The sequence below is a fragment of the Caenorhabditis briggsae genome, assembly GCF_000004555.2.
Source record: "Caenorhabditis briggsae complete genome, chrIII, whole genome shotgun sequence".
NCBI lineage: Eukaryota > Metazoa > Nematoda > Chromadorea > Rhabditida > Rhabditidae > Caenorhabditis > Caenorhabditis briggsae.
In genome coordinates this window covers 4,612,629-4,631,135 of record NC_013490.2, presented here as the reverse complement: position 1 = coordinate 4,631,135, position 18,507 = coordinate 4,612,629, and the positions used below count along the sequence as shown (strand labels likewise).

At 33.2% G+C, this 18,507-nt stretch overlaps 6 protein-coding genes across 6 annotated transcripts; 3 read left to right on the top strand and 3 right to left on the bottom strand.

The window, feature by feature from the left end:
* Nucleotides 1-17: 17 nt before the first annotated feature.
* On the top strand, nt 18-1,628 carry CBG05182 (the record flags this gene model as incomplete). The annotated part of the gene is made up of 6 exons (XM_002641224.1): nt 18-89; nt 137-289; nt 537-637; nt 1,216-1,309; nt 1,360-1,407; nt 1,602-1,628. 6 exons carry the CDS (start codon nt 18-20, stop codon nt 1,626-1,628), a joined length of 495 nt encoding a protein of 164 aa, XP_002641270.1.
* Nucleotides 1,629-3,098: 1,470 nt separating this feature from the next.
* On the bottom strand, nt 3,099-3,853 carry CBG25851 (the record flags this gene model as incomplete). Its single annotated transcript, XM_045243676.1, has 3 exons — nt 3,099-3,308; nt 3,354-3,627; nt 3,699-3,853. 3 exons carry the CDS (start codon nt 3,851-3,853, stop codon nt 3,099-3,101), a joined length of 639 nt encoding a protein of 212 aa, XP_045098400.1.
* Nucleotides 3,854-4,133: 280 nt separating this feature from the next.
* Nucleotides 4,134-4,734, bottom strand: CBG05184 (the record flags this gene model as incomplete). The annotated part of the gene is made up of 3 exons (XM_002641225.1): nt 4,134-4,364; nt 4,463-4,606; nt 4,660-4,734. 3 exons carry the CDS (start codon nt 4,732-4,734, stop codon nt 4,134-4,136), a joined length of 450 nt encoding a protein of 149 aa, XP_002641271.1.
* A 633-nt stretch (nt 4,735-5,367) lies between these two features.
* On the top strand, nt 5,368-10,910 carry CBG05185 (the record flags this gene model as incomplete). The annotated part of the gene is made up of 7 exons (XM_002641226.1): nt 5,368-5,376; nt 5,467-5,619; nt 5,867-5,943; nt 6,691-6,738; nt 7,436-7,770; nt 10,117-10,214; nt 10,719-10,910. 7 exons carry the CDS (start codon nt 5,368-5,370, stop codon nt 10,908-10,910), a joined length of 912 nt encoding a protein of 303 aa, XP_002641272.1.
* An 841-nt stretch (nt 10,911-11,751) lies between these two features.
* Nucleotides 11,752-13,329, bottom strand: CBG05186 (the record flags this gene model as incomplete). The annotated part of the gene is made up of 6 exons (XM_002641227.1): nt 11,752-12,018; nt 12,067-12,224; nt 12,273-12,483; nt 12,537-12,878; nt 13,058-13,210; nt 13,255-13,329. The coding sequence occupies 6 exons, from the start codon at nt 13,327-13,329 to the stop codon at nt 11,752-11,754; spliced, it is 1,206 nt and encodes a 401-aa protein (XP_002641273.1).
* Nucleotides 13,330-13,763: 434 nt separating this feature from the next.
* CBG05187 lies at nt 13,764-17,193 on the top strand (the record flags this gene model as incomplete). The annotated part of the gene is made up of 5 exons (XM_002641228.1): nt 13,764-14,036; nt 14,160-15,189; nt 15,526-15,666; nt 16,460-16,882; nt 16,997-17,193. The coding sequence occupies 5 exons, from the start codon at nt 13,764-13,766 to the stop codon at nt 17,191-17,193; spliced, it is 2,064 nt and encodes a 687-aa protein (XP_002641274.1).
* Between the last annotated feature and the right edge of the window lie 1,314 nt (nt 17,194-18,507).

Here is an 18,507-nt window from a genome sequence, read left to right as displayed (position 1 = left end):
TTAAGGTGAGAAGTCCAATGCAACCGCCTCGTGCAGTGATGAGTCAAGTGAGCGAATGGAAAAAGCTCGATTTTCGACGTTTTTTTGAGGTGAGTAACTGAAATATGTAATGTTCCAATATTTATTGATTTTCTAGGCTCGAGCCATCGCTCCGTCAGCTCGCCCAGAAGTACAACTGCGACAAGTAGATCTGGAGAAAGTGCTACGATCGTTTCCCACCACATGTCAGCAACTGCAGAAAAAAGAAGTGCGGACACTCGAACGATATTCGCATCAAGAAGAAGTTGAAGTAATCTTCATTAGCCTTCGTCCATCGGTTGCCGAAGACTGTCCGTCTCTACGCTAACATGATGCAGTACTTCCAGTACAGAAGAAGCTATTATAACCCTGACATAACATTTAGATAAAATCTGTAGGAATACTATCTCATATATATTTCGGATGTCATGTCCTTAGGTGATATTAAATGCATTGAGGTTTTTCCATAATTATTAATTCTTTATTAGAGGTTATTCAATAATTCGTTCTATTTTCAGAGCAACCAGAATCCGCATCCGATTGCGAAGACAACAACGACACGAGCTGTGCACATGAGAAGTCGGATGGATCATCGTGAGAAGTCGCATGGATCAATTGGGTTTAATAATAATTGTTATCTCTCTTGTTATATGTCATGAATCTCAATAAATGGTCATATATTGCCTTCCCCTTCCTCGGAAAATTTAGGGAGAACAGCAACATAAATGGAGCAGTATTCACCGAAAAAAAAACGAATTCATAGCCTTCTGTATCGTTAAAAAACATTAGAAATAACCACGTGAAATCCACGTGTCATTTTGAATTAGATAATTTCGGCTGGCCTACGAGTTAGCTGGGGCGAGCTTTCTGACCCCCTCGCCTGAACCCACGTGCGTGCGCCTAGTTTAACTGTGGCAAATGTGTGATTGTGCTCGGTCACAGTGGGGAAGAGAAAAGAAGGTCACACAAAGAGAAAGGGAACACTGCTGACCTTTATACGTCACACCAAAGGATCTGAAAGACATTCAGCGAAAGCAAGCTTCCTTGAAACTTCTCGAAGATACGAAGATACATACTCCTTGAAACTTCTCGAAGATACAAGTATGAAAGAACGAAGTGTATCATTTGAGAACGATTTACGTCGCAGAGTTTTTCAGTTTTTGTGTTGTTATTTCATTTTGAAGATGTTTTTTCAAGCGAAGCAATATTTTCTTATAAGATGGAGGATGCTTTTCGTGTCATGAAATCTCTACTTCTCCATAGAAATTGTAAAAGTGAACAGAAAGAGCTGGTAAGTCGTTTTTTTTTTGTATGATACACTAGATTATTCTTTATTTGCAGGTTTTACTACAGCATCAATTTAACGAAATTGATGAATCTCTTCGATCAGTGAGAGATGTGTTCAATAACAAGAGGTTTTATTATGTTTAACGAGAAGGAAGATTCAACGAACTACTAAAGGTGAGTAATGAACGTCTTCAGAATAACAACAAAGAATTTAAATGAATAAGATATATTTCAGCAGGAAATATTGAATGAGCAATCGAAATTCTGAGAAAAAAAGTGTATGTAACGACTTGAAGAATCTTTTCCGGAAGGGGAGGAAGTGAATAATCATTTGATTTTGCTAAACTTTTTAATTGCTAAACTCGCTCATTTGCTAAAATAGTCTCACTTGCTAAATTTCATTTGCTAAATTTTGATCATTTGCTAAATAGAGGATTTGTTCAAATTGAAGGCTTACAAGGGAACCATGTTTAGCCTTCATCTCAGAATTTTTTCTAAATTTGCTCATTTATAGTTTCAAATACGGGCTTTCTCGTGGTGTATTCAGTTTTCTGCACAAATTCCTAACAGTCGAGTTATGGGCTGTTTAAGTGATTTCAGTACTAATTTCTCACTTTTGGAGTGAGTTTTTGAAAGGGTTAATGGGAGTTTTTTGGCATTGTTTGAGTGGCAATTGCAATTTTAAAGATTTCTCTACAATCTGACAAAGTTTCCTCTTTTTTCAAAAAAAAAAATTTTTTTAAATTTTTACCATGGGTATGGTTTGAGTATGGGTTGGTTTTGGTTTGGGCATGGGTATGGTGGTTTGCCATGCCCTTTGCGAAATTTTCAATTTTTCGAAAATTTTTTTAATGTGCTAAAATGAATTCTAAACGCATACAAATGATAAAATGAGTCTATTCACAAGATTCTGTAGCCTATATCCGTTTGAAATCCGAAATAAGTGATTTCTTCCAAAACTCCAATGAATCGTAGTCTTTCGAAAATCACCCAGTAGCACTCAAATATTGTGAAAACATAGATTTACATACTTCTTGACTGATTTATAACAGTTCCGCAACCAATATGATCAAATAGAAGAAATTCGACTGACATTTTGAGTAGATAAGGCTTTTCAGCAGTGCTTCAAGAATTTTTCAGAAATTATAGTAGTATACAAATGGTTGTCACTGGACGGTCATTTTGCCCAAATGACGTTTTTTGCACTTTTTAGCTATTTTAACGCTTATTTTCATCAGAAAAGTGTCTAAGCTCATCGAAAATCAGTCATTTTTGAAAAACGGCACTTTTTAGGCTGGACGTAGAAGTGTCCATTTTGCCCATCCTCAATTTTCTCATTTTTAAGCCATTTTAAGGCTTTTTTTTAACATAAACAAGTCTTACTTCTTCAAAAATGTGTCATTTTCAACAATTTTCAAAAATGGGGAAATGGTCGAAAAGGTGCGCTATAAAAAAATGTGGTCGAAATGGTCGAAATATTGCGCTAACAACTTTGAAGAAAAATAATGCTCAATAAATGCATTTTAATAAATCTGGAGGATCTGAGAATCTAAGATTCGATAAAGACCTGAAGCCATTAACCAACCTAGATCTTGAAGAGCTTGTAAATGTACTAAAAATCAAAAATTTTCGAGAAATTTTTATGATAAACACAGAAATACCCTACACTCATAAGCAGCGACTCGATTCTTCCGGAGAATGTGAGTGGGAATGAAATGTTAGAAGAACGGGGTGATGGTGATGGGGATGGTGTTGAGATTGGATTATTCGATAATTATTCAACAACAAAAAAATCATAAATTATGAATTTGAATTATCTTTTCTCGAACAATAGTGATATATTCTTTCAGAGCCTCTGTTCCTTTGTTAAATAATAAATCTGATCGACGGAAGACTTCCTTATCTTCGTCCAGCTTTGCAAGTGCTACATCCAACTTCAAACTAATTCCAGATTGAACAATAAACTCCTTTCCAATACTGAGCTGTTCCTCGTACGTCATTCCCTAAAAGCAAAGATTCATGATTTTCATCAATGCAAACATACAAACCTTAACCAAATCCAAAAATCGTCTTAAATTCATTTTCAGCTGGGCGACCAAACTCAACGCGGTTTTTGGACGATTGATCTCTTCGAATCCAATCGAGCTATCAATGAATTCTGTTCGGAAATCCACAATATATAAGGAAGAAGTGTTTTCGATGAATCCAATATTTTCGGCATTCAGATCACCTAATCCGAGAATTTGAGCCAGCAAAGATATCTGGATAATGGCTTTCGAAATTTCTTCTTTCTGCTTGACAATTTTACATTCATAATTATCCCTAAACACACACCAGTTGGAAAAAAATAAATTGAAAGTCAAAATCAATCATAATATTTTAAAAGCACTTACCACTCTTTCTCCAGCATCGCCAAAGTTCTGAATCCAGAAACCTCTTCGCCACAAATATATACGATTTTGTTTGATGAAACCAGATTTGGGATGAAATCAATCACGGCTCCAATATTCATTACCTCCAAAAGTTTGTATATGAACAATTCGATCATGTTTAAAGGTCCACGGTGAGTAACTAAATTTTAAATCTTGTTGATTGATTCACTGCAATGAGCTTACATGAAATACTAGATGCGTTGTGATTCGTCTTAATGTAAAACACGCGACGACATGCATCAAAACTAACAATACACATAGCACCAGACCGACTACCTAAATATTTTTAAAATCAAAATCAATAATAAATAAACTCAACATACCAGAGGGCTTATCCTTGAAATCGACATCGATCAATTTATCGTTAAACTTGCGCGTGAAGAACGTTTTGGCTGCTTATTTGATAAAATCCGGAACATTGTCCAGAAAAACGGCATACTCCTCTCGCATACGGAGCCAATCCGAATAGAATGTCGCATAAGCAGAGAAAAACTTCACATCGTATAATTGTTTCGCTTGCTCATTAGCTTCAACGACTCTTTTCTGCCTTGAACGATTTTCCTTGGCTTCACGAAACTTTTGCACTATCGTTAAGTAATTCTTCCATTGAAGAAGGGATGTGTGTTTCTGAAACAATAATAATTTATAAGGCAGTCTATATGTCATAAATAAAATTATACATCCTAACAATAAAAAGTAAATCCTAATATAAAAATTCAACTTACCACAACGAGTTCCTCGCCAAACTTGATGTCTTGAAGAGGACGCTCAACATCGGGTAGCTCATCACCACGGAATCGGAGTTCTTGGAAGTCGGGATGAATCTTCGTAAAAGTCTCAATACGCTTCTTTAGGTCAACATAAGGAATCTGAAAATATACAAATAAAATATGTTAATAGGAATAAATTATCGAAGTAAAACCTTATTATCCACTTCGATACCCTTGAACAAACGATCGTCGTTTTCTCCAACCAATCGAATTGTGATAGCAGTCATGTCTGAAATCAAAAAATTAATGGAAAAAGTAACGTCATGTAAAATCACGAAGTCAATGCAAACTACGGAAGAAAAGTGAGTCTCTTTTTCTATTATGCTTGTCTGAGAAAAAAAGGTTGAGACGCAGAGAAAAAGTGTCTGCGTCTCCACTTAATATGTGCTATTAGGCTCTCCGCTTCGATATCGCTACCGTATTCAGACTGCAAAAAATACTCTCTAACCTTTTTTTCTCAGACAAGCATAATATTCACAAAGGTTTATGGAAGAATGCGATGCTGACTGTCTCTCGCTTTCCTCTGCGTCTCTGCTCACGTGTCACTCTCATCACCCTTCCACTCTAGCCCAACGCGTTTGCGTGTTGCGTCGCGTGCGCACGTGGGTTCAGGCGAGGGGGTCAAAAAGCGCGCCCCAGTAATTTTTTCGAAAATTCTCAATTGGCTGCTGAGAGTTCGGTGACTGACAATCATACTTTAATGCATTAGGACGAGAAGACAAATATTTTTTTTTCAATATTTTTCGATGATTTCTTTCGTTTTCGCTCGTTTTTTACCCTTTTTTCAGTGAAAATTAGTTGAAAAAAGTTTCAACTTATTTATTAAGGTGAGAAGTCCAATGCAACCGCCTCGTGCAGTGATGAGTCAAGTGAGCGAATGGAAGAAAGCTCGATTTTCGACGTTTTTTTGAGGTGAGTAACTGAAATATGTAATGTTCCAATATTTATTGATTTTCTAGGCTCGAGCCATCGCTCCGTCAGCTCGCCCAGAAGTACAACTGCGACAAGTAGATCTGGAGAAAGTGCTACGATCGTTTCCCACCACATGTCAGCAACTGCAGAAAAAAGAAGTGCGGACACTCGAACGATATTCGCATCAAGAAGAAGTTGAAGTAATCTTCATTAGCCTTCGTCCATCGGTTGCCGAAGACTGTCCGTCTCTACGCTAACATGATGCAGTACTTCCAGTACAGAAGAAGCTATTATAACCCTGACATAACATTTAGATAAAATCTGTAGGAATACTATCTCATATATATTTCGGATGTCATGTCCTTAGGTGATATTAAATGCATTGAGGTTTTTCCATAATGGCTAATTCTTTATTAGAGGTTATTCAATAATTCGTTCTATTTTCAGAGCAACCAGAATCCGGCATCCGATTGCGAAGACAACAACGACACGAGCTGTGCACATGAGAAGTCGGATGGATCATCGTGAGAAGTCGCATGGATCAATTGGGTTTAATAATAATTGTTATCTCTCTTGTTATATGTCATGAATCTCAATAAATGGTCATATATTGCCTTCCCCTTCCTCGGAAAATTTAGGGAGAACAGCAACATAAATGGAGCAGTATTCACCGAAAAAAAAAACGAATTCATAGCCTTCTGTATCGTTAAAAAACATTAGAAATAACCACGTGAAATCCACGTGTCATTTTGAATTAGATAATTTCGGCTGGCCTACGAGTTAGCTGGGGCGAGCTTTCTGACCCCCTCGCCTGAACCCACGTGCGTGCGCCTAGTTTAACTGTGGCAAATGTGTGATTGTGCTCGGTCACAGTGGGGAAGAGAAAAGAAGGTCACACAAAGAGAAAGGGAACACTGCTGACCTTTATACGTCACACCAAAGGATCTGAAAGACATTCAGCGAAAGCAAGCTTCCTTGAAACTTCTCGAAGATACGAAGATACATACTCCTTGAAACTTCTCGAAGATACAGGTATGAAAGAACGAAGTGTATCATTTGAGAACGATTTACGTCGCAGAGTTTTTCAGTTTTTGTGTTGTTATTTCATTTTGAAGATGTTTTTTCAAGCGAAGCAATATTTTCTTATAAGATGGAGGATGCTTTTCGTGTCATGAAATCTCTACTTCTCCATAGAAATTGTAAAAGTGAACAGAAAGAGCTGGTAAGTCGTTTTTTTTTGTATGATACACTAGATTATTCTTTATTTGCAGGTTTTACTACAGCATCAATTTAACGAAATTGATGAATCTCTTCGATCAGTGAGAGATGTGTTCAATAACAAGAGGTTTTATTATGTTTAACGAGAAGGAAGATTCAACGAACTACTAAAGGTGAGTAATGAACGTCTTCAGAATAACAATAAAGAATTTAAATGAATAAGATATATTTCAGCAGGAAATATTGAATGAGCAATCGAAATTCTGAGAAAAAAAGTGTATGTAACGACTTGAAGAATCTTTTCCGGAAGGGGAGAAAGTGAATAATCATTTGATTGTTGTTGTTAATTCTTTGTTATTTCATGTTTGTTGTTATTTCATCTTCTTGTTTTATTTTGAAAAACAAATATCTTGTTTGATTGAAGCCAAGTGAAAAAGTTAATACCTCAGGTGAGGTAGCCATGTTTGGGGTTCATGGCTATGTGGAAGTGAATTCACTTTCTAGTGAAGACATCCATTTTCACTGAACGTCCCCCATTTCACAAAATCAAATAAGATATTTGTAGCCAAACAATTTTAACTTCTAAATTATGGAATTAGTATACTGTTTCAAATGTAAAAAATATACTGATACTACTGAAATATTTAATGTTGAAACAAGCTCAAAACGTTCTATGATAAAAGGGTTATGCCAAGCTTGTAAAACAATGAAGTGTAAGCTAATTCCAACAATCACAGGAGGTTCTGGATTAGAAGATATCAAGGAGGTTGAAATTAGTGAAAAATCTAAAATTCTTAGACAACCCACAAGTTCTGAAGGTGAAAGAGATCTTTTAGAAAAAGCTTATTATTCTCCTAAAACAGGATTTTGTGGTATCAATGAGTTAGCAAGAATAACAAAGAAGCCTATCAAAGATGTCAAAGAGTTCCTGAATGAACAAGATGTTTACACTCTACACAAACCAGCTAGGAAGAACTTCAAGAGTCAAGGAGTTTACTTCAGTGGAATAGATGATCAGTGGCAGTCAGATCTCGTAGAAATGATTCCCTACGCGGAAGAAAATAAAGGATTTAGATATCTCTTGACTATCATTGATTGTTTTTCGAAATTTGCATGGGTAGTACCATTAAAAAGTAAGACAGGTAAAGAAACTGCAGATGCTTTAGAATCTATATTTAAAGAAAGAAAACCCAAAAAGATGCAAACTGATAATGGTAAAGAGTATTATAATAAAGAAATGAATAAATTATTCAAATCATTAGAAATCAATCACTTTTAAACTTATTCAGATAAAAAAGCTTCAATAGTTGAAAGATTTAATAGGACTTTGAAAGAGAAAATGTGGAAAATGTTTACTCATCAAGGAAATCATAAATGGATAGACATTCTTGATGACCTTGTAAAGGGATATAATAATCATTTTCACTCTAGCATTAAAATGTCTCCCATGCAGGCTTCAAAAATAGAAAATCAAAGTATTGTTTACAACAATCTTTTTCCTAAAGAAATTGAAAAGGAAGAAATTCAAAAAGATTCAAAGGCTTTAGACAAAGCGAAATTCAAAATAGGTGATACTGTCAGAATTACAAAATATAAAGCTATTTTTGATAAAGGATATCTACCAAATTGGAGTACAGAGCAATTTAAGATTTCTGAAGTTCTAATAGGTGATCCAATTATGTATTCAATAAAAGATTTAGCAGATGAGGAAATTAAAGGAAAGTTTTACTCTCAGGAACTTACACTTTATAATAATGTCAAAGAAGAATATAAAATAGAAAAAGTTCTGCGGAAAAGAAATAGAAAGGAAAACGGTAAGATGGTAAAAGAAATATTTGTCAAGTGGTATGGATATCCAGACATATTTCTTGGATTCTTGAAGAAGACTTAAATGCAATTATTTAAATAATCTAGTTTGATTCTTCAAACGCTTAAAACCTTAACTCTATTATCCTTGACTTCAACTACATTCTCTGAAAGAATGAGGCAATAACATTTAGTACTTTGAGCAATGTTTTTACCAAAGGAAGCTTTTATTGTAACATCTGGTCTAGATGCAATAATTCTATCATTCTGTTTTGATACATCAAATACTAAAAGTGGATAATAATAATACACATCTTCTTCCATGAAAATGTAATCCTTGATGCTTTCGTAATAACTATTTCTGAATTCTTTAGCAAAATTGTATTGTTGAACCGCATTAAATTTATCGAAACCAAATTTTAGACATTCATATGGATATCTTTCGCTATTGAGTTCAACATAAATTTCTTCAAGTCCACAATTATCGAATTTTGCAGCATTCAGATAATTGTTATCTCTAGCAGTTTGAAAAGAGATAATGAGGTATTTTATTTTATCATATTTAGTTCCAAGTTTCCAAGTAGCTTCACGATTACCATTAGGGATATTATAACTCTCAAACTGACGAGATATAAAAGGCATTTGAATTAATTTATTACTTTCGAAGACATTCAAAAGTTTATTTTGCATTTCAAGACTAGGCATAATTTTAGGAATTATCCATTGAAGTTTATTGATAGTCATTTTAGCTGTAAATTTAGTCGGATCTGAAGAAACACAAGAATTCTTGTTTTCTGGAGATCTGTATAACGAAAGTTGATGCTTTCTTCCATAAATTATTCGATTGTAACATTCAGCAAATCCGAAAATATGAGTCAGTGGAATGCAAAATGTTAAAGATCCTTTTCTATTCTTAGTGTATTTATTTATTTTATAGCTCATTATTTCCTTAGTCTCAAGGATCCAACCAAAAGTATTCTGTTTATTCATTGTTGAACTATAAGTTAAAAGTCCTTTCATCAAACTAGCTCTTCCAGGATCTATAACATTTTCAACTTGCATACCATCCATACTATAAGTTGCTCTATCAAATAAGAACATAGGACCATTGTTTGTTAATGATACTTCATCAATATCTACCAATTGAGAATTGTCTAATTTAGTCAATGAAGCTTCTAAATATATATGAGATTTATGAAGTAATAGATATTGATCACAGGTTTCAATTATAAAATTTATTTCACCATGTTGATTTAAACTAGAACCAGATGAAGGAAATATGCTAATCAAATTTTCTTTTTGAATTGAAGTATCTTGAATAATTGGATTGTCAACTATGAGAATTCTGTCAATTGCTTCTACCATTTTTATTTTTTTATTTATTTAAAATATTTTTTTGTAATAATAAATGAATCTATTGCAGTTCTATTTCTTTTTAGCATTTACTCATTATGATATCCTTGCAAGTGCCACTATCATTTGTACTTCTAGTGCACCAGTTCAATATTTCAAACTTCCGAAACTACACAAATGTAATTATCATAGACAATTAAACAGTCAATCAAAAGTAGTAAGTTATGAAGTATATAAACCGAACATTATTGAATATTTAAGTGATGCGAAATTGTGTAAGAAATTAATTAGTGAAGTATCAATGTATACAGATTTTTCAGGGTATGAGCACTTAGTAGAAAAGGAATTAAATCATCATTCTATAAGTCTTGCAGAATGTAGAGAATGGATTGCAAATAAGAAATGTGAATATGGAACAGTGAGTAGAACCTCTGGTTTGTGGAGTACAAATAATAAAGTTGAAGTAGATTATCCAAATAGATTCACAAGTATGTTCTCACCAAAAAGATATTACAAAGAGAATTGCATTATAATTGACACAAAGGTTTATTCTCATTTCAATCAAAGTAGTCCAAGTAATGTTTTAGCCGATCTTTCAAATTGTAAGTATCAAGATGGTTATTGTCAAGGTGATACGATTAATGAAATCATGGTTTGGGATGTCAATAAAGATCAAAATTGTCAATACATTTCTATTGGACAACTAGATGGAATCATGAATAATGGACTTTGGATTAATAGTCAAAATCAAATTGCTCTGAGTTTGAATAAAAACAAAATTGTGAGAGATTGTAATCTTGATCTCTTAATTAGTGAAGAAGGTTTTGCAGTACGTCAGTTACAAAATGAAATTCAAAGAATTCCAACACCACAAGCACTAACTTCAACTCAGCGTCTTCAAGAAATAAGTACAAATCTTCAGAAGTATGCAGAGTCTTCGACTTTTAGATACGAAGGATTGTATCAAAAAGAAAGAGATATTATAAAAGACAACAAGAACAAATCCAAAAGGATCAGGAACTTCGTGAACAACAAATTCAAAAAGACAAAGAAGCAAGAAATAAATATGAAGCTGAAAGAAAAGAATTTGAAAGGAGAAGAGAAGAAAAAATGAAGACATATCTTGAATTCGAGAAAAAGAAACAGGAAAAAATAGAAAGACTAGCAAGACTCAAAGGATCTCCTTCGGATTCACTTGTGAAATTCAAAGATCAAGAAAGTAATAATAATACTTCTAATAATAATCTACAAGACAATAGAACTGATAAAATCAAAGATTCTGATATCCAAAGGATTGATAGAACAAAAAGATCAGAGTCTTCAACTCCTAGATCCGAAGGATTGTCTAATAAAGATTATGAAAATTTAGAAGAACCTTTTCCATTACCAACTTATGAAGAATATTCAAATATCAAAAATGATTGGTCCAAGTTACCAAGTTATGAAGTTTACTTAAAATCTAAAGATCTGGAATTGAAGGACTTCATGAAAACTAGAGAAGCCTGTAATAATTTTCCAAGTTATGATGAATATATTACAAAATTTGCTAAATATGCTCTAGAAGATTTGGAAAATAGAAAATGTAAAAATGGAAAACGAACAAGAAGACAAGTTTACTCAGATTTTCAAGCAGCTGGAGAGTTTCTGTTGACAGCGGATCCTCAGTCAGTCGAGACCGATCCTATGTCCTAACCCGAGAGTGCTCGCGCGCCTGTAGCGCGCCCTAAAAACCTGAAAGTGTGTATGAGATAAACGGTGCAAATGCAAAACAGTACACAAAGTATCATTGACCCATTTATTAGAGAGAAAAGGATGGGGCCAAGGCAAACGGTAAAGACAATCAAAGGGGAAATACCAGCAAGAACAGAATGTAAAAATACCAGCAAGAACAGAATGTTATGTTAATGTTAGGAAATGTTATGTTATAAATACAATGTAAAAAAATAAAACCAGTTTCATTTCAGACGTTCCATCAGAGCATTCAGATTGTTATTAATTTGCACAAAGTAATCATCAAAGTTTCTACTCGGCTTATAGCTTACGGAATGCATTTTGAATAACTCCTTTTGCATTGAGATCGCTGTATTTGCTCTTTCGAAATTTTCCTGAAGATTCCAGTTTTGAATGCAATCCTTCGCCACTTGAATCCGTATTTCTTTGCTTCCTTTCCAGCTCTGGTACCCTTCCAAATACTTGTGCACCATTTCAGGCTGGACAAAGTCCTTAATCTAAATCACAAAGATCACAATATAAAATTCTGTCAATCATACTTGAATATCAATAATGCTCAGTTTCCCGTCACCATTTAGTCCATAATTCTTTGAGTGCAAATCCTTCACAAACAGCAAACGACGTAGCAAGGCTCTCTGAGCGTGCACTTCGCTACTTATCTCCAGTCCATTAGTGTCTGCTCTTCGGAAACTAGGTACTAAAACGTAAATGGATTATATGAAACTAAAAAAATTGTGAGGTTTACCTTCTTCGGTTCCTATATACAGTCCAAAAGAAGAATAGTGTACATTGGGTATGAAATGAACCTTCGGCCCAACTCCTATCAGCTCGAGGAGTTTATACACAAAAAGTTCTCGTAAGTCAGCATGCTGACCAGTCGCATGAGCCATATGTTCCTTCACATAGAACTTTCCAATTGGTGATTTACTCCGCATAATATAACAAATAAGGCCACCCTGAAGACAATATTGTGCAATTATAGTTATTATCAAATTTTAGTAAAACGTACTTGGACTCCATCCTCTTCTGGTCCCTTCTTTTCACATTTGATGTGAAGAGTTGGGCATTCTGGGTTGTCGGCAAAAACTTTGGAGAAATATTTGTGTGCTGCTGATTCAATAAACTTGTATTCTTGATCCATGTATCGAGAGAAGTTCCCTTCGAATTGACGAAAAATTAGGTCGAATTGTGGGTAGGCGACCAATAATTTTGCGTCGACGAGTGGCATCAGATGTCCCAAGGCTTGACCAACCGTTCTCTCAAGTCGAATGAACTGTTTTTGTGCTGAAGCTTGTCGAGCCAGTTCAAAAGTGTCCACGAATGCTTTCCAACTAGCGACCATGTTATGTCTCTAAAATCAAAAAATCAATTTCAAATATCAAAACATAAAAACCATAAAGATTAAAAAAATATCTTAAACGTGTTAATATTTTTGAAAGATTCTCAAATCTATTGAAAACAAATTCTATAATTTATACTCTACTATATCAACATCCAATAAAAAAACATAATAAAAATTAGTGCACTTACCACAACAACCTTAGAGCGATGTTTCAGTCCCAAGGTTTGAAGTTTGTCTTCGCTAAATCCACCGAGTCTTTGGCCTTCGAGAAACAGCTCTTGATATTTCCGGTCGATATTCAACTTCGACTGAACTTCTCCATTTAAATGATACAAAGTATCCTAAAAACACATTTAATAATTGATAAGTTAAAAAAAACCAGTACCTGATAACTGAATGTGGAACGAAATTCTCGATGTACAACGCCTTCATGATCTTGTAACTCGATTGAGAACTCCATAACCTTTGGTTTTGATTATCTGAAATTTGAATGCAAATTCTAAAACCTTTTGCACTCTGAAAACATATTCGATCAGTTCAAAAAAAGAGAGAATGCAAACTACAGATGAAAAGGAACTCTTTTCTATTTACAGAAGTTAGAATGAGGTGAAAGAATGTGACGCTCGCCTCTTTTTTTTTGCCTCCCTCTGCGTCTCTGCTTGCGCGTCATTGTCATCACCCTTCCACTCTAGCCCAACGTGTTTGTGTGTCGCGTCGCGTCGCGTCCGTCTATAGACGTCCGTCTATAGATAAATTTATCCTTATGAATACATGGACTCTTTCAAGAGATTTGAAGAAACAAAATTACCAAGCATTTCAGCATTTTATGATTATCTGAATGGTAAAGAATGCTCGCGAAAAGATTATCTATATGCCAAGTTAGTTTGGAAGAAAATGAAATGCTCTAATTTAGAAGATTACACTAGAATTTACATGATCAATGATGTGCTACTATTGGCAGATGTCTTTGAGAATTTCAGAAACTTGAGTCTAAGGGTTTATGAACTTGATCCTTGTTGGTATTTCACTAGTCCTGGATTAGCTTGGGATGCTATGTTAAAAAAGACTAAAGTAGAATTAGAAGTACTTCAAGATGTTGAGAAATACTTGATGATTGAGAAGGGAATAAGAGGTGGTATTGTTAATGCGGTCAAAAGATATTCTAAGGTTAATAATAAATATACTAATACTTTTGATCCTTCAAGTCCTTCAAATTATCTGATGTATTTAGATGCAAACAATTTGTATGGGTGGGCAATGTGTCAAAAGTTACCAACTGGTGATTTTCAGTTTGTGGTTCAATCATTGATTGATGTTCTCAATGGTGAGAGAGAAGACATGTGTTTGAAAATAGATGATTACATCGACTATTTGAATAATTTAGGTAGAGGATGTATTTTCGAAGTAGACTTAGAATATCCTAAAGAATTACACTCAATGCACAATGACTTTCCTCTGTGTCCAGAAAATGTGAAAATTGATAAAGTCAAGAAGTTGTGTAACACATTATTCAATAAAGAGAAATATGTTATTCATTATACGAATTTGCTGCAGTGTATCCAATTAGGTCTTAAAGTGAAAAAAATTCATAGAATTCTGACCTTTAAAGAAAGTGATTGGCTCAAAGAGTATATTGAGATGAATACTAATCTAAGAAAAACAGCAAAAAATGATTTTGAGAAAGATTTTTTCAAACTGATGAATAACTCAGTTTTTGGAAAAACTATGGAAAATGTTAGAGAGAGAGTAGATGTACGTTTAGTTACTGATGAAAATAAAATAGTTAAGTTGGCTTCAAAACCAAACTACAAAAGAACAATCATGTATAACAAGGAGTTGTCTGCTGTAGAAATGGAGAAAATCAATATAACACTTGATAAACCTATTTATGTCGGTTTTGCTATTCTAGATCTTAGTAAGTGGTTGATGTATGACTTTCATTACAATGTTATGCAGAAGAAGTATGGAGATAATATTAATTTGTGTTATCAAGATACAGACTCTCTTATCTATGAAATTTTTACACCTGATCTTTATGAAGATATTCAGAAGGATTCCATCTTGAAGAATGAATTTGATTTCAGTGATTATCCACCCTGTCATCACTTATACTCTACAGAAAATAAAAAAGTAGTTGGCAAATTCAAGGATGAATTAAATGGTTTAGTAATGGAAGAACTTATAGCCCTTCGTCCAAAACAATATGGATATAAAATTGCTGAAGAAACACGTGAAAACTTTAGAGAGTATTATAATAAGAAGAGTCAAGAAGAAAAAAAGAATCCTAAACTCCCAAAGGTACCAAAACCTGGAGATGAAAGTAAAGGAATAAAAAAATGTTGTAAAATCAATGACTGTGGAAGATTTTAAGCACAGCCTTTTCAATAAGACTGTTGTAAGAAAGACTCAATATACTATTAGGAGTGTTAAACACACTATTTTCACACAATGTCAGAATAAAGTAGCTCTCAACAATGATGAAGTTTCTACTGAACATAAAAGATATATTATTAAAGATAGTCACTCGACAATGGCTTTTGGAAATGTGAATATCAAACCAGAGGTTCTATGAATCTTTGATTCTAATATTAAACCGAATCTTTTATAGAGATGATAAAACAACGTCCTGAAAGTCTTTAGTTTCTAGTAGTTTCAGAAGAAGTAAGCAATAATAACCACAGTGATGACTTCCGAAGTCTTGAATTTGAAATGTTGAACTCAATATTTTTATGTTATCTTCTCCATTTTTCAAATATTCTTGAAGTTTTAAAGGTGGATCTAATCCGAACGAATCAAAGTAATATATTTTATCTTTATTTTTGGTATAACAAACCCAATGTGTTCCTCTGCCTTCAGAAGAATCTAAATTTACAATACCTACTTCTTTATCTTTCGGCTTCGCTGGCAAAGTATCTCGCATAAATACACCACGGAAATTCTTGATTCCTAATGAGTCAACTAATTCAATGAGATCTAGATTTGTTAAACGCTTTAGATCTTTTTCTAGCTTCGCCATTTATTAATCATCATTTTTATAAGAAACTACAAACTACAAAGTACACCTTTCCACATTTTTGAAAATTGTTGAAAATAAGCCTTAAAATGGCTTAAAATGTTAAATACAAGTGAAAAATTGAAAGTGGGCAAAATGGACACTTCTACGTCCAGCCTATAAAGTGACGTTTTTCAAAAATGACTGATTTTCGATGAGCTTAGACACTTTTTTTGATGAAAATAAGCGTTAAAATAGTCAAAAAGTGCAAAAAACGTCATTTGGGCAAAATGACCGTCCAATGACAACTTTTTACATACTACTAAAATAGTGAATGAATAATCAAAGCAAGTAATTCAGGGGGATTTTGCGGGGAAAATCGGTAGACCCTGAGTTACTCTGCTTTCAGGTTGACAATTATCTGCGGGGAACCCGGATTTTTGTCAACAGTTTCAATACCTTGAGAACAAATCAAATAATCTACTAAGACATACAACTGAAGTAATGTGTGATATCTTTAATGAACATACTTCTCTTCTTGAGACTCTCATAAAAGAAAATCCTAGAAGATACATTCAAAAACAACTAAATCATTCAGCAATAAGGGTAAAATCAATTGATACTAATGACGATATTATTCAAGTGACATTTTGTAAAGAAATTGATGATTCTGACATTGAATTTGTTGATCTAACACATTTTGATGGATTCAAGACAAGTTTAGCTCTTACTCAAGGACAAATACCCATCAGAATTAAACAATTTGGAGACAAGATTTGGTATTACAAGAACGATCCAAGTGGGGGAATAATTTCTAGTAGCCTAGCACTACATCCTATGGCTAATAATGTTGCTAATTTCAAAAACTTTGAAGAGTTCGATCTAAATTTCTTAGATGATAAAGTAATCTTTCATGAACATATCCTCCTTGATACAAAAACGAATATAGAGGAAGAATTAATTAATGAGATGCGAGAAAAAGCTGATACTAGCATTCAATTACACTCAAATAGTCAAGATGGTATGATTCCTCATGAAATATTAGATGAGGTAGAATCCATTTTTGAGAAGTATTACATTAGAATTTGGAGGATTTATGTAACTATTGGTGTTACTCTCTTTTACATATTTATAGGTAGATCTATTTGGATGGTCCTTTCTCCAAAAACATTCTTTAAATCCGAAGGATCCGGGAATCTTCGATTCTTTGATTCAAGAAAAAATAGAAATCCGAGAAATAGGAATTCAATTTTTGTGAGAACAAAAAATCATGAAGATGTTGAACTGCAAGATTTCAGAAATGAACATAGAAGATCTCTTGTTGTAGACTAAATTTTTCTATCTTTAAATTATTTAAATTATTATTATTCTTTAATAAATTATAATCTTCTACAAAACGTAATGAGATTCTTCAATTCTGGTGATTCTTCAAAATATGTTATCATAAGTCCAAAAGAGAAAGATAAAATAGAATTGATTCAAGATATTAAACATGAAGAAAAAATAGAAATCAATGAAAAAGTAAAAGTCAAGGAAGGAGGAAGTATTACTCAAAAATCAATGAATACTACAAATGAAAAATTGAATAAAAAAATGCAGCATTTCTTAGAACTCTAAAGAAAGGATCTGCAAGACCTAGTGAAGGATCAGGATTCAAAAGAATTTAATTTAAATTATTTCATTTTTTTACGTTTTTACATATAATTCTATATGAAGATCACATTTGTTAAAGTCAATAAGGTTATTTTTATCATCCACTAGTTTTAATGTTAAAGTATTACAATTATTAACACTTCGATGATAAATTAAGTTTATTGGTTCATATTTTACTGAAGACGAATCTAAAGGAAACTTGCAAATGATATTACTTTGCCGTTCATCAATGAAAGTATCACAAATAAGATTGCATGATAGATAAACAAGAGACTTATCATTAGAACAATCCAAAATTCCATCAATCTTCACAACACTAATACTACTAATTTTTAAATCTTGTGGAAATTGAAATGTCTTTTCATTTGTTCGATATATATTTAAGAAGAGACTTGTCATTCTTAATTAAAGATTCAATTTATTTGAATAATTTATTTTATCTTATATTTTTCAAACATTTTAAATACCTAGGTATAAATTTAAAAAAGAGTGATTTCAGTGACTACAGTATCAAAAATTACTATCCAGAAAGAAATAACAATCCTTTACTTCCCCAAAGTATAAGAGGATGTATTATTGGAAAGAGTGGATGTGGAAATACTAACTTACTAATGAATTTACTTTTGGATGCTTACAAAGGTGAAGAATATCTAGATTACAATAATTTGTATATCTTTAGTACAACTTTATTTCAACCTTGTTATCAAGCATTAATTAATGGAATGAATGAAGGATTGAGTAAAAAAGAAATTAGAAAATGTTTCGAAAAGCAAGACTTCATAATTGAAGAAAAAAATGATTCCAAGCCAATCATTGATGTTTTCACTAGTTCTTCTTTAGAAGATATTCCAGATCCTAGTTCAATTGATCCCAATAAGAAGACTCTAATAATATTTGATGATATTTTACTAGAAAAACAAAATAAAATAGAACGATATTATACTAGAGGAAGACACTCTGGTGTAGATTGTTTTTACATTTCTCAAAATTATA